Source organism: Xylona heveae (genome assembly GCF_001619985.1).
Source record: "Xylona heveae TC161 unplaced genomic scaffold L228scaffold_9, whole genome shotgun sequence".
NCBI classification, from domain to species: domain Eukaryota; kingdom Fungi; phylum Ascomycota; class Xylonomycetes; order Xylonales; family Xylonaceae; genus Xylona; species Xylona heveae.
In genome coordinates, this window is record NW_017264201.1 from 122,286 (window position 1) to 136,378 (window position 14,093).

Below are 14,093 nucleotides of genomic sequence, written 5' to 3' on the forward strand. Positions count from 1 at the left end.
ATAATCCAGCAGCTTCACTTAGATATACATTTTTATCAACTTTGAAATGATTGAAAATGAGTTTAATGAAACCACCAAATGCCCAATCTATTCGATGCCTTTGTCGGGTGCCGTGGTATTTGCAGAAGACGTTACTGAAGATGAATTTGCATGAAAAATTTACGGGAAATGTTTGGCGGTGGCGCCTGGACTGGCCAAAATATTCTCGGGGCCACGAAGACGACTAATCGACGACTAAGCATCTCGAACACTATCACGAAGTTCCCACAAAGGGTAATTTTCAAACTCGAGATGCACTTCCTCATCTTCTCCTTCTTCTTCTTCCTCATCACCACCTCGCCCTGTCCGTTGTTTCAACACCACAACAACGGAGACAACGGTAAGCCATCCAGTTTCTTATAAAGCTTATTCTATCCATCTTCTGCTTCTTCATTGATCAATTCTCTTTTTTTTTCTTTGGTCTAAATCCATCATCTCCTGCTTCTTTTTCTCTCGAAAGTGAGTGAAAGTGATTTTACTGATTCTGACGAGGAAGCTTTGCTAGCCCGCCCAAACAAACCCTTTCTACGTCAACCAACGCAAGGTACTGTAAGTTATTTCCTAGATGATAGTGTTTCTCTTCGTTGTCGTATAGGTCTGACTGACCTTACTAGCTCAAGATGCCTCGCGGACCGATCACCATCCACTGGGATGATGCCGCTGACGCTAAACTGTTCGCAATCTATCTCAAAACCCATCCGGATGCGAAGATTGATTGCAATGTTATCGCGGAAGAATGGGGTAAGTCTTATTACAATTTAATCCTTGTCGTTACCGATTCTCACGGCGTTTCCAGGTGGTGATGTAAACGCTCAAGCATTCAGAAACAGGATTGCTAGAATTAAAAGGAAGATGGCCGTGGAAGGCTTGGCTCTTCGACTAAAGAAAGAGGAAACTCCTGTCAAAGCTGAAAAAGCTCTTATTAAGACGGAAGAAAGCCCCTTTAAAGGGATAGCTATGGAAAAGGCTCGGGAAGAAGAAGAGTACGCGCAGTTGGGGTTGAAGTCGGCGTTTTCTACGGACTCGAGCAGCTCAGACTCTCCCGAAGACGATTCCCCTTCCGCTTCCATTCTCGCTTCTACCCAAAAGGGCAAGGGAAAGGCCAAGGCGAAGCCGATGTTTGAACTTGGCCCGCCCGAAGATGATGAGGAAGAGGAGTACAATGAAAAGCCTTCCGAGCCGAAGATCAAGTAAGTCACTTGACCTTTGACACACCCCATTTTCTCAGTCTATCTTAATCTATTATATGCTAATAGCTCTCACAGGAATGAATCCCCTACCATGCCCAAGATGGGTTGGTTCTCAACTACTCCTCCGAAACCCCCGCGTCCGCAGCATGCCACTTTGGCCATTCCCATTGTGCGCAAGAAGGGTGGAAGTGCCGCTGACGAGCTACTCCGTATGGCCACTCGCTCCCCGGCTCGTCCCGGCTCGTCTCAATCTCAAGCTTCTACCGGTAATGGTAATAGCAATGACAGCGCTGGCTCCGATTCCCCTGGCAGCTCCGGCTCGGGGATTTTCCATATGGAACTCGACACTGATGTCCGCGCCAAGCCCGCTCGTACTACGACTACTACCGCCGGACCATCCACTCCGTCCAAGAAGCGCACTACTGCTACTACTGGCGGCACTTCCAAGCCTGCTAACCCTTCCGGCTCTAATACCAAGACCGGCACCAAGTCCAGCCCTAACAAGACATCTGGATCTGCCGTCAAGACCGGCCGCGTTGAGAAGAACAAATACTACGAGCCAGGTCCGCCGCGCTATCAAGACCCACGCAGCCACATGTTTGCCCCGAACTACTACCGCGGTCCTGTCAATCCCTTTACCGAGATGGCCGAGCAGTTTGAAGATGAACGTGCCGCGCAAGCGGGCTGGTACAATAGCCAGGCTATCCCCTCTGCCCGCATCAAGCGTGAAGCTACCATCGACTATGAAGAGGAGGAGGAAGAAGACGACAGTTATGATCCGAGTTTCTAGACCCTCATTCCTCGACGTACCTATCCCCTCTGCCTTGTCGTCCAGAGATACAGTTTCTTATTGATATCAACTGTCTTTTCTCGCCAGCGACAACGTATGTGTCTTTGACAGATACATACATGGTGATGGTCTCGAGCAAGGAGGGTTGAAGAGAATAATAATGCAGCTGGTCTGTATTTACGACTCACGACACGCAACGGCTAGTGTTGCTTTACATATGCTCGCATATGCTTCGTCGATTAAATCAATTATTTCATTTGTCTGGGAACTCTGGGGGCGTCTTTCTTTTCTACAACTACTGTGTATCCATCTCTGACTTCTCGCGGGATGTCCTCTTCTCGCTGAAGTATCCAGACAGACTGCACGGTATTATCATGTCGCATCTCCACTCAAACTGCTGTTATTTAGCTCAGATCAGCTCAGCTCCTCTTAGCATAGCTTCGCTCATCTTTACTCTGCTGAGATTAACCCAGCTTATGGTAGCTAGCTTTCGACTCTTATCTGTCGCGAAGAATGGAATAGCTTATTACTTTACTCGAAATACTTTCTTTTACTATAGTACAAGAGAGCAGGGCGTTCATGGGCTCTTTGTTGTAGATTGAAAGGGAAACGTCCCCAACATGGAAAAGCGCGTCCGGCATCTTTGTGGTCAAGTACTTCTCGAGCAAGTCCTTGTCTGTTATGTCTTCATTCTGGATAAAAGGTGTAAGGTCTGGATGCGGTCGGTTGATGTGCACGCTAACAAATGTGTATGCATCCACGTTTTTGGGTAGCAGTTGTTGGCTGTTCTCATCTTCGGCGTCCTCATTGTCGAACACTGACGGCATGGGGTCATTCGGTGGTACTTGGATGTTCTCATCTTCAATAAGCGATATCCTGCTGCTATTTGATAATCTACCTAGACTCTCTTGGGGTTTCATCATGACACCTCTCTGTCAAGATGCTTTCATGCACTGCTGTTAAGTGACTCTTTTGCAGTAATTTATTTATAGTTAAAGACACAAACCATTGGTGGGACAGCCTGTTTATATGCTGGCAGAAAGACGGGCATCATTGCCAGTCAGGATCATCAATGTGCTTTATACCCTTGGACTTTCTCTCAGACCGAATCACTGACTTTCTTAGGTAGGGTCGAGCGTGTAGCAACGTGGCGAACCTACCTAAGCCATACTCCGCCTGCAGCCGACTATACCGCGAGACCGATGAACCATTCAATCGAGGGCAACTCCTTGACCTTGCCACATGCAGCGTACCCCGTTGTAACATTTGAGATTTCATCCATTTAAAATGCGCAGTCACATCCTCTTTCATCACGCAAAGTCATTACCACACCGCTTCTTTCGAGGCCAAGGCCCTCGACGCCCATCCGTAGATCCCCGGCGCCCCTTCAGGGATACGCATGGGGGAGGGTGGGAGCGACTACCAAGTAGGGCATTATCGGTCGCACAGACAACGGCCCAAGGCAGGTAACCGAGTCGAATGACAGTCATGACACCCCATTCATGCACTTTTCTCCTCTGAACTCCAGCACCGGCCGCCCCGGGCCAAAGATAGCGCTGCCGCCTAGCGTGTCTTTACCCCTGAACCAACCAAAAGGCCCCCCCTGCTGCAACGGCAAGGTATCGTAGCTTATCCGTCGGGTTTCAGATCACAGTCACAAAATGATTCCGCGCTTGAGAGGTGAGGACGTCATGTCGCATTATTGCAGCCTATGAGCTCAATATGGACCTAGAGTATGAGTTGCTGCCTGGCAGGCAATTTGACCATTTCACTCGTAGAAATAAACGTAGCCCACATCGGTATTCGTTGTTGCAGAACAGCTGGAATGTCTACGCATCGACACAGGCTTGAAGTCGATTGGCTCGTGAGAGCGGTGGCTGATCGTTTCATGAACATCACATAGATTTGTCCCGTCGCAATTGAACTTTTCTATTCCACTTACTTACGTTTCTTCTTCTGTCCTTCGTGGTCATTCTGAGGCTCAAATAGTTAATCTTATCGGATCTCATTTCTTTATCAATGTTTCCCACTTACTCAGTGCCCAAAGCCGAGCTTGATTCTTTTGATACACGAAAGTGCATATGTTGCTGAGAAAAGAGTAGTCCTAGCCCTCTTTCCTCAAGTGAATCGAGGCTCCGTCTCAGATCCCTCTCACCCACTTCCTCTCAACTCTCACTTCGGCATTTCCTCCGTAACCTTGCCAAGTTCGCACAGACTTCGACACAACATCTTCACTCGTAAGTACCAGGTCCCACGATTCTCTTCTCAAATGCAAGTAGAGTCACCACTTACTCCTCTTATAGCTCAAAGTCACAGACGCTCGCAACAAACTTCACGCAAGTCCAACATTCACAACCGCCAAAATGCCTATGAAGTGGACTCCAGACAACGACCAGTTGGTGAGTTATTGAGCACATTTCCACTATTTTGGCCTCTGATCCATTCACCATAATTCTATTCGGACCTCCTTCTAAAAGTTAATTAGCTCCTGTTGAAAATTCTCGAAACCCACGATCTTACCGTCGACACGAAGAAAATTGCTGCCGCCTGGCGTAAGTCTCTCCCTCTCTTTTCTATGCTCAGTACTAACCCAACTCAAGCCACCGATGATGGCCGCGAAGGTCCTACCGCTCGTGCCATTTCCGAACGTCTCGTTAAAATTCGCGCCAATGCCAAAGCCGGTGGCGCCGGCCATTTCGCTGTGAAGAAGCCCGGCAATTCAAAGCCCAATACTCCCCGCAAGGGGCGCGCTATCAAAGCCGAAGGCGAGGATACTCCTTCCACCCCGAACAGCAAACGCAAGCGGGCTACCAAGACTGTTCCAAAGGAGGACACCGATGATGAATACGCTAGCTACAATATTCCCGGCACCGAGACGAAGTGGCTCGCTGATGGTCTGGCTCATCTCAATGGTTCCGCCAGCTATCAGGTTCTTAGAGACCAAAATGATGACGATGGAGATGAGATGGAAAGTCCGAGCAAAAAGACCAAGTCTCTCGTCAAGATGGAACCGAATGTTAGCAATACCGACTTTGGAGATGAGAACTTGCTCTACACTGTTCCCTTTGGAGACATGAGCACTTCATCCTAAAGACCAGGCGCTATCTTGCATTGTGCTAAGAATTTCGCGGCATTGCCGACCGGTCGGTTTTGTTTCCTCGTGGTTTTCCTGTTAGCACTCAGTACGGCGTCTCACTGGATGTGCGTCTTCAAATATGCAGTGATCATAATCTTCCTAAGATATTTCATCATTTATTATCCATCCATAGCCTATTGCTCATAAAGAGCGTAGGGTTCTCGATATGACATTCTCAGCCAGCGATAATCGAAGATAACTTGCATGACGGAGGTAGCGACAATACCAAAGCTAATGTCGTTATCGTTATTATTTTTTAGTTGGCGTTCACAGAAATTAAATCACTTTTCTTTTCAGTCGATGATGACAATAAGCTGCCCCTCAACAAGGTGAAGAATCCTGTCAATGCCGAAGTTCGAAAATTGGTGACAATAATGATTGTGCGACAGTTGGTTTTCTCGCCAAATTTCCACCAATCTCATCACTCCTTTTCCGAATCTGTGAACTACAACTTGCAAATACATTGACCAAGAAAATCTATGCTAGCTAAGCCTCGCCTTCAACGCTTCTCAATATCTTCTCTGAAGACAGGATCCCTACTGATCTTGGCGAGAAATGGATATATCAAATCTAACCAGTCTCGCATCCGATCTCTATTCTCATTACCTTCCTTGTCAGTAAATCTGACATGTCTTTCTTCCATGCCATCCTTGGCAGAAGACGGCCTGTTGCTTAAGTTTGCGACTCGAGTATGTGGCATATTTGGGGGCTTTGTGGGGTTTCCAGGATGGGAGAAGCGTCGTTGCTTTTTGTTATATTTTGGTTTGGGTCTTTCATTGGTCTCGGTATCGGTCTCGTGCCCAGATGCCCGTTTTCTTTTCTGGTTTGGCGTAGGCGAAGTCACATCGCTGTTTGTGCTGGGAGGGTCGTCATTGACTGTATGAGATCGAGTGATTGGCGATGTTGCGTCCGATTTCTTTGGATTCCCCAGCGCTGGCCCAGCTCTGCCACTTCGAAGATTCTTGATCCGACGATCAATTGCACCCGGTGACAATTGTTCCTCTTTCGCAAAATATATGTTAGTGCACGAAAATTGACGAATTGTGGAAGGTAGTACGACTGGTCCAAAGTCGCGAACAGCCAATAATACAAGTAAGAGGGAGTAAGCAGCATTTAAAGATGGGGAGGGAATGGATACTCAAAAGACTGCAATACGGACCATTGCGCATCGCCTCAGTAAGTGCATCAATATCGATCTTGAACTTGTGCGTGCGAAGGAGATGCGCGAATAGCTGGAAGATCACGAACGTCAGTATTTATTTGAAGTCTCTGTGAGGCATCAAATAGGCTGATTGCAATAAGAAATGTTACTTACATGCGCATCCGAAGTATCTGTCCAATGCATGGGCATTCTCTAGTTTCCAAGTCGATGTCTCAACCGCTTTTCAAGGAAGACAATTGGATCCAAATTGTAGTAGGATGAAAGCTTGAATTGTGAGGCGAAGCAGAAAACACTTCAAACGGAAAGAAGCCTTTATACGATTTGAACGCCTTGAGAATCACGCGTATCAACGCGTCACGCTGTAATTCCAATTCAGCTGGCTTTTCGGAGGACTGGCAAAGTTTTCTAGGGTTTGTAGTAAATTGCCCCATTATCCTGGCCGTTTCGGTATCGTAGCAAATGATATTTTCCACAGCACCTGGAGAGCATGGTTGTTCATGTTGTGAAACCTCAAATCTGCAGCGTAACCGGCCGGTGATTTCGGATATGCAAAGCAAACCACACTCATCCTGGTCAATCATTTTACGCGTTTAGAGAAAGTCTTCCCACGCGGAAGCTTAATGCTCACACGATTTAAACCATCGTAGAATTTACATGTACTGAAGACTGGAATATACCTTAGACTATGACTTATGCAATCTTTAGGGTTTACCCTAAAACAAAAATGTCGACACGTGATCAGTCTCTTTAGCAAATACGAAGTAGAGCACGAAGATATTAAAGACGATGGTTTGGCTTTTAATGCTGCGTTTTGAAATATGTACGATAGAATTGTCTGAATACAAATATGCAAAGTTTGAATTTTGTGTTGAAAGATTGATGTGGCTGAGCCCAAGGTGTACCTCCAGCTGCAAAATTTGACGTAATTGTTGTTTCATTGATTATGTCTGATATGAAATAGCAAACAAACTGGCAATCAGCGTTGAGAATATGATGCACGGCAATATTACCAACATTGTCTCAGCCAGTCAAACAAACTACTACGCAGCAAGCTTAAATAAAGATCCTTAATTACTCATGTTCATTCGAATAGAATACAGTTTGTCTACTCTGTATCGCTTTAAAATAATTCCTTCAGAAATCAATTCGGGGTCCAATAAACAGGGAACCACAGAATTGAGGGGAAACCAATCTTGACAGTGCCTAGTGGCAGAAACTTAAGATCCACCGTGCGGTATAAGCCACGCAATTCTAGGAAACTGCTTAAGACTGATGAAGAAGAGAGGCCTAGTGATCCAAATTCTATTAGTCAAATGCAGTTTGATTGTCTCGGAAAGAGGTCTACCTACTATTTAGTGGTGCGAGTCTTCTTCGCATTGCCGCGGTTTGGGGTCTTGGTCGCCGCAGCGGCAGGAGCGGCTTTACCACGTTTAGTGGCGCGCTTCTTAGAACAAACAGGCGGCTCGATAGTGCTTCCGTCATTGCCCTCAGTAGTGGAAGCTTCGGCGCCGACTCTCTTACGTTTGCCAGCGGTAGAGACGCTTTTGGCCTTGGGCGGGGTGGGGGCAGTGGCACCTTCATCTTCCTCAGCAGCGAAAGCACACGGAGAGCCGTAGGCATGGCCAGCACTACGATATTTAAGCTTTAGGTCGTAGTGCCTCTTTCTAGTTTGCTTGTTAGTCATATATATATCTTAGTAGAAAGGGAGTAAGGAAAAGTTAGAGATGCATGTTGGGTACTGCTTGACTGCGCTGTTTTTGGAGAGGAAGATGATGAAAACAAAACTGAATGCAAATAAATGAGGAGACAAGGAATAAACAGTCTAGTAACACTCATACAATCTCCAGCCTGCTTAGATGTATGAGTGTCGAGACCTACCGAAGAGCTTCGGGGCTGGCATCCGAGTCAAGAATACTCTTGACGGAGTCCCAGTTGATGTGTTCGCGGCTTGACTCAATCACCGCAAGAAGAAGCCTGATTTGGGCCGTGGTCGGAGGCTTGACGCTCATTGTAATTGAATCGAGGAAAGAGCAAACAATAAGAATGAAAGAGTTCAAGTCAGACGGGAATGGAGTAATGAGTGAGTTTCAGGATCTGTTTGTGGAAGTGCTGATGTGGATGGGAAGTTTGTAAAAGAAAACAGAAGTGATGAGGATCTCAACTCAACTTCATCTTGGACAGGCGAGAAAGGCATCGCCGCGGCGATGAGACTGTGAGTGATCCCTCATAGACTCAAATCTCTGCGATGCAAAACAAACATTGCGAAACACTGATAGGACGAAGCAAAAGGCGCTCCTTGAGAAAAGTGCCGAGCGAAGACTTATAACAGATAAAACATGGCAATAGGAGACGGCATATAATTTATCTTCTAGACAAGCAGCATAAGAAACATAACGAGGGCGCTGTTGGGCATTTTGATGCAATATCAACATTCCTGCAACATCGCATGTTTGCTGCGGCGCAGCTATCCGCCAGCCTATCCAACGGCTTTCCCGAAATTTTGAACATAAACAAAAACAAGATAAACATGTCAGTTTGCAGCATCATAAACTTCTTGGTTTTGGGGTAATATTGGTTCCCTTCACTTTAGCAGAGGTTTGATGATTTTGACGTCTGGTGGAGGTTTCGTCGCTGACTACTTACGCACAGTCCCGGTTCTTCCCGTCGTCCGGTGGATTGCCTTTTCATATGACTTCAGAAAACTCCACCACGCACCAGAAATCAGAAGAAGGTAATCAATCGAAGCATCTATCCGTCAATTCTAGAAAGGTCACAATCCCTTTCAAAAGCCTACCTAGAACATTCCATCTCGCGGCATGCATCCGTTTGCTTTGATTGAGTCCTGGTTATTGGCAAGACTGAAATGGCTCGTTCACCCAGAATACATTTATTTCCACATCCCCTGAACTCAGTTTCACTCATTATCAACATAAATTACTACTATTTGGCCTGATTCGTGTGTCAATATCTTCTTATCCCAATTCCTAGAGATCCTCTATCTCACTCAATTCATTTCTCAAGCGCCGAAATAGCATCACGCAGTTATTTGAGAAAAATGGCTACTCTTCGCAGGTCCAAGACAATGCCGACAGACGGTCCAACCGCAAAATTTCTCTACACGATTCTGAAGCAGCTTGATCTCAAATCGGTATGTCTTCACGTAATTTCAGGCATCTGTTTTTTTTGGAGAATATTTCACTGATAGATATCACTTAGATTGATTGGAGTGCTGTTGCGAGCCAGCTGGAAATTACCAATGGCCACGCCGCGCGCATGCGCTTCTCCCGGTTCAAGCAGCATATGGAGGGCGTGGTACCATCTCCAAGACGTCGCGCGAGCCCAAAGCCGAAGAAGGTCAAGACAAATCCGGACAAGGAAAAGAGTGTCGTCAAGAAGCACGAATATGACGAGATGAACGGTCAGACGGACGATGCTGAATGCGCTCCTGCGCGAGCTATTCCATTCATCAAACACGAACGTGTTGATGATATTCCCCCTTCGAACCTCTACAGTATCGACACTACCCCTTCTCTCACTCATGGCCTGGTGCAACCCACTGTCAGCGATCACCATATGATGGGAATGGATATGGGAATGATGTCGGTTATGCCAATCCCGCAACAGCATCAAGTGGCGCCCGAGATGATGCCGGACCGAAAAGATTTTGGGCCCTTTGCTGGAGTTTACCCACCCGCTGAGAGTGTCATTCCCGTTCGGGTCAAGGTCGAGCCACGATGGGACGAGGAGTAGCTGCTTTATAGTCAGCACCGTATCTCAAGGGAATTTCATTATGGAAGTTTTTCCGTCAAGGTTCGAACTCGGAGCAAATATAATGTTAGGTTAGCATTAGTATCATTATTAGTCACTGTGCTTGAAAATCATAAAAAAATTGCGTTTGAAAGGCATTAATTGAGAAGATTTTAATTTTACCAATTCGTATCTAAATACAAAGAAAAAGAATTATAAAAATGCACGTCATTTTTTATGCTGAATTAAATTCCTGTTAGGAACCCTAAAGTTTTTCCCTACCAGATCCCTCATATTTAGATATGGGTAGCAACGTATATCAAACGGAAGTCAAAGCTCTTTTCAGTAAGGTTCATGCTAAGAATTGTCTCAAGAAACCTGTACTGCAATTTTTGGAAATTACCTTCTAATCAAATAAATCTCTTTCTCATCGTATAAGGGCGTTGTGCCCCTTTAGGCCCCCGCTTTTTCCTCCTCCAGATTCACTATTCTTCACTCCAACGAGCTCGCCTGACATAAATTCTCCTCCCTCCTTGACTTTTCTTACCAAAACAAAAATCTGGCAACCGTCTCAAAACAAAAACTTTATATTTTCGTATCTTATTTCTTTATCAACAAATCAATAGCAGAGGTATATGAGTCACTTAATAAAGGTGTCGGTAACTTGCTGACTTGGATTGGCTGGTGATAGATGTCCAAAAAGGAGAAAGTCAAGACCTGGCTATATCCACCGGTCAGCCCCGAATTTTTAAAAGGAATGATGCCGGCGATGGATGTCGAATTTCTTGCAGCGTGTTTGAAACATACTACTGTCTGGGCGGTAAGTCAAAAAGGACCTCGTCTCTAAGACCTTTGGGGGATAGAGTATAGCACGCGAGGCGCTGCTCTTGTGTAATGGTCACTTGCTAATGAAAGATACTTAGGTGGATGCTGAAGCATGCAAGAATGCTCTGGATTACAGGAACGCAATGTGCGTGCGAAATCGTCTCAAGTCTTTTGAAAGTCGCTTTGGTATTACTATACCAGTGATTCTTCCGGACGTTGACGAGACTGAGACGGAAATGGAAACGGAGAGCGATGGAAGCAGTAGCAGTCATACGCTTTCTAATGAGAGTGGAAGCAGCCACAGTCTTTCCAGCTCGCCGTCTCTAGATCTGCCGCCAACCCCAACACGCGCGACTCCGGAACCTCAGATGCCTCGAATTCCCCGAATCGCTCCACCTGCATTAAAGAGACCAAGTGGAGCAAAAGACAAAAACAAACGTCCTAAAAAACGGGTGCGATTTCAAAGAGAGGATCCTACAATACACAGATTCACAACAGTGAACAAGGAGGAAGGCACGGTGAGGATTGATCGGGAAGAAATTGCGGAGTTTTTTGTCAAAAGACATAACTGGTGCACTAAATGTAAGAAATGTATCGAAAGAGCAAGATGTGAACTCGACCATCTTGATCTTGACGGAAGGCTTCTGCTACTTTCTTCCATTGCACAACATGAGATTGACCAGGGGACTGCTGGAGCGGACACCGGCCTAATGCTCTTCGCGCAGTGGATGTTGGAACATGCTGAAAGTCTTCGGGGTGTCGATAAGATTGGTGATGGTAAATTTCGTCTTGAAAGGGTCAAGAAGAACACGGAGACCGATAATTGATTGTTAGCATGTCTGGGGAAGCGAGAATGATAGCTTACTCTAGAGATATATTATAGTAACAACATTACTTTGGTTTCGTCTTGAAATTCTCTGTCTCCGAGCCATTATCTGCCTTCTCACTTACATTTGAGAATTCATGGGATATATTTTTTCTTCCTCTAGTCAAGGATTGTTCCTCCCCTGAAATCACTCCTTTCCCTCAACTCTCGCGTCAAGCTCACTTGAAATCCCGGCCCCCTTTTCTGAACCCAGGAACCACTTATATTCCCTTCTTCTCCCTTCTCTTTTGGCTGCTCATTAATCATCTCTCATATCCCTCAGAAGTCTTTACCCCGCCCTCTCCTACCTGATATTTCTTTCAGAGACTTTTCCTTCAAGACGCAATCCATTCTTCAAGAGCCTCTTCTGTAAGTTTTACTGAGCTTTTATTGGAATACTAACAGCGTCCCAATCTCACCTTCCCCGTCCCTCACTCATCTCTTCTTGTAATTTCTCCCTCCTTTACCTCCTCGTCTATTCTCTCTTCCTACACAACACACAATCTCTTCTCATTCTTATTGCTTTCCAACCTACTCACTGGTGTATTCAAAGGCGTTTCGGTTTCCGCCAGCTCCTTTCTTTACATCCAAGTTACGAGTCTTCGAACTCAAGGGTAAGCATTCCATGGACTTGAACGATGTATAGATTTTCCCAGTGTCTTTGGGTAGTTGACTGTCTTTCTTCTTACAAACTACAGACAAACCTACCTCTTTTGCATACAGTCAAACAATACTGTCAAAATGTCGGATAAAGGAGTTACCAATCTCTACAAGCCAACTGACGCTGAAGCTCGTCTTCTGATTGCTTGCTTCCGCAACATCGGGGAGAATGTCAATGATAAGGCAAGTAAAATGCCGTTCGCTCGCAACGCAGTGGCACTCCTCCTACATTAAAGAAATGCCCTCGCATCCTCTCCTCTTGGCCCGAGTTAATGTTATTATGCTTCATTCATACGCTGCGTATCCGCCGTCTATTGGCTTGACTGGAAGTAATCTGCTTTTTGATGGGCCTAAGTCACGACTACTCATTATATTCCTGGAAATTATGCTTCTGCTCCCCTCTGGCTAGGCTTTCACAAAAAGCATATCGCTAATGTCGAGGAATAGATTAATTTTGATCAAGTTGCGATCGATACGGGATACAAGACGGCTGTGATTGCCCGCCAACTTTTTAATCGCCTCAAAAAGATGATCAATGACGCTGCTGATATGCCGAAAGTTAAGGCTGAGAAAACTCCAAAGGCTGCTACCAAGCGCAAGGCTGCCGCTTCCAAGGGCGATGAGACCCCCAAGAAAAGAGGCAGGAAGACCAACCCTAAGCTGTCTAAACCTACCACCGATATTGAGGATGACGCCGATGATGAAGAATCGGTCGTGAAGCCGGAGGAAGCAATTTTGCTCGATGAAGACCTCAATGAGAAACTTGAAGATGAAGATGACGATGACTCTGTTCATGAAACCATCAAGGTTGAGCCTAATGTCGCTTCTGGTTTCACTCCTGTCAACAATCCCTTTATTAAGAAGGAGGCTGTGACGATTGAGGATTAGACTTTCTCTGCTTTCAAAGGCGCCATTTGTTTGCTTTGATAGCGCTCTGCGAATTGCGACGAGATCTGGATATCAAATTTGAGAGCGAAAAGGGAGTCTAAGCATGGAAGCGGGAGTCTTTATCAGTTTTACCGGGGGATCACTATGTCGTTATGAAATTTTCAGTGTGGAACTGGCTTCCGTCTGAGTCGATGTCGTTTTTAAGTCCTTCTAGAGCATATCCAAATACCTGGTGTATTCCAAACCTCTGATCATTTTCACAGCATCTCGGGACAAGCAGAATTTGCAACAAAGAAGACCATCGTCGTGCGTTCGTTGTTGCTGCATCAGTCTGCAGCCATCCGTCCTTTGACCTAAACTTTATTTTATTCTACTCTGGTTTTTTCAAGCTATTCAAGCCCTACTACTGATGTGTGTTTGCTCACGGTCAACTGCATCTGCGAGTGGATTTCCTTTGAACATCATTGTAGACCTCCCACAATCATCCGCCGCTATTTCTGGATATCCATCAGCCTCGCTTCTGGCTTCTTTAGCCTTTCAATTCCTTTACTTTGAGCTGCAGCTGAGTCCTCATTTAGTTCCTTGGCAGTCAAACTTACACAGATCAGAAGCAGTTCGGAGAAAGTTTTTATTCTCCTCTCACCGTCTCATCTCATTCTTCTATCAGACACCCAACGTCAAAAATCTTGACAAATCCCTAAATCTCAAACGGCATTTGCGTCAGAGAATATCCCAACTTTCCTCACTTTCCTTTCGCTTTGAGGACGTCAAAAATCTCCCAGAGCCGGACA

The 14,093-nt window shown here is 45.7% G+C and overlaps 7 protein-coding genes across 7 annotated transcripts; 4 read left to right on the forward strand and 3 right to left on the reverse strand.

The window, feature by feature from the left end:
- Positions 1 to 1,063: 1,063 nt before the first annotated feature.
- On the forward strand, positions 1,064 to 2,299 carry L228DRAFT_173885 (hypothetical protein). Its single transcript, XM_018329505.1, has one exon. It carries the CDS (start codon positions 1,286 to 1,288, stop codon positions 2,081 to 2,083), a length of 798 nt encoding a protein of 265 aa, XP_018186115.1. The 5' UTR covers positions 1,064 to 1,285; the 3' UTR covers positions 2,084 to 2,299.
- A 129-nt stretch (positions 2,300 to 2,428) lies between these two features.
- L228DRAFT_240343 (hypothetical protein) lies at positions 2,429 to 2,939 on the reverse strand (the record flags this gene model as incomplete). Its single annotated transcript, XM_018331226.1, has 2 exons — positions 2,429 to 2,520; positions 2,564 to 2,939. 2 exons carry the CDS (start codon positions 2,937 to 2,939, stop codon positions 2,429 to 2,431), a joined length of 468 nt encoding a protein of 155 aa, XP_018186116.1.
- A 1,180-nt stretch (positions 2,940 to 4,119) lies between these two features.
- L228DRAFT_173902 (hypothetical protein) lies at positions 4,120 to 5,432 on the forward strand. Its single transcript, XM_018329506.1, has 4 exons — positions 4,120 to 4,256; positions 4,323 to 4,418; positions 4,505 to 4,571; positions 4,620 to 5,432. Exons 2-4 carry the CDS (start codon positions 4,383 to 4,385, stop codon positions 5,108 to 5,110), a joined length of 594 nt encoding a protein of 197 aa, XP_018186117.1. The 5' UTR covers positions 4,120 to 4,256; positions 4,323 to 4,382; the 3' UTR covers positions 5,111 to 5,432.
- A 222-nt stretch (positions 5,433 to 5,654) lies between these two features.
- On the reverse strand, positions 5,655 to 6,506 carry L228DRAFT_284526 (hypothetical protein; the record flags this gene model as incomplete). The annotated part of the gene is made up of 3 exons (XM_018336235.1): positions 5,655 to 6,157; positions 6,315 to 6,387; positions 6,471 to 6,506. The coding sequence occupies 3 exons, from the start codon at positions 6,504 to 6,506 to the stop codon at positions 5,655 to 5,657; spliced, it is 612 nt and encodes a 203-aa protein (XP_018186118.1).
- A 1,028-nt stretch (positions 6,507 to 7,534) lies between these two features.
- Positions 7,535 to 8,581, reverse strand: L228DRAFT_284527 (hypothetical protein; the record flags this gene model as incomplete). Its single annotated transcript, XM_018336236.1, has 3 exons — positions 8,196 to 8,581; positions 7,667 to 7,981; positions 7,535 to 7,586 (listed from the first exon to the last, which is right to left on the reverse strand). Exons 1-3 carry the CDS (start codon positions 8,324 to 8,326, stop codon positions 7,535 to 7,537), a joined length of 498 nt encoding a protein of 165 aa, XP_018186119.1. The 5' UTR covers positions 8,327 to 8,581.
- A 366-nt stretch (positions 8,582 to 8,947) lies between these two features.
- On the forward strand, positions 8,948 to 10,223 carry L228DRAFT_249321 (hypothetical protein). Its single transcript, XM_018333070.1, has 2 exons — positions 8,948 to 9,465; positions 9,534 to 10,223. The coding sequence occupies exons 1-2, from the start codon at positions 9,373 to 9,375 to the stop codon at positions 10,065 to 10,067; spliced, it is 627 nt and encodes a 208-aa protein (XP_018186120.1). The 5' UTR covers positions 8,948 to 9,372; the 3' UTR covers positions 10,068 to 10,223.
- A 532-nt stretch (positions 10,224 to 10,755) lies between these two features.
- Positions 10,756 to 13,302, forward strand: L228DRAFT_240348 (hypothetical protein; the record flags this gene model as incomplete). The annotated part of the gene is made up of 6 exons (XM_018331227.1): positions 10,756 to 10,884; positions 10,988 to 11,666; positions 12,095 to 12,123; positions 12,160 to 12,368; positions 12,453 to 12,601; positions 12,878 to 13,302. 6 exons carry the CDS (start codon positions 10,756 to 10,758, stop codon positions 13,300 to 13,302), a joined length of 1,620 nt encoding a protein of 539 aa, XP_018186121.1.
- Between the last annotated feature and the right edge of the window lie 791 nt (positions 13,303 to 14,093).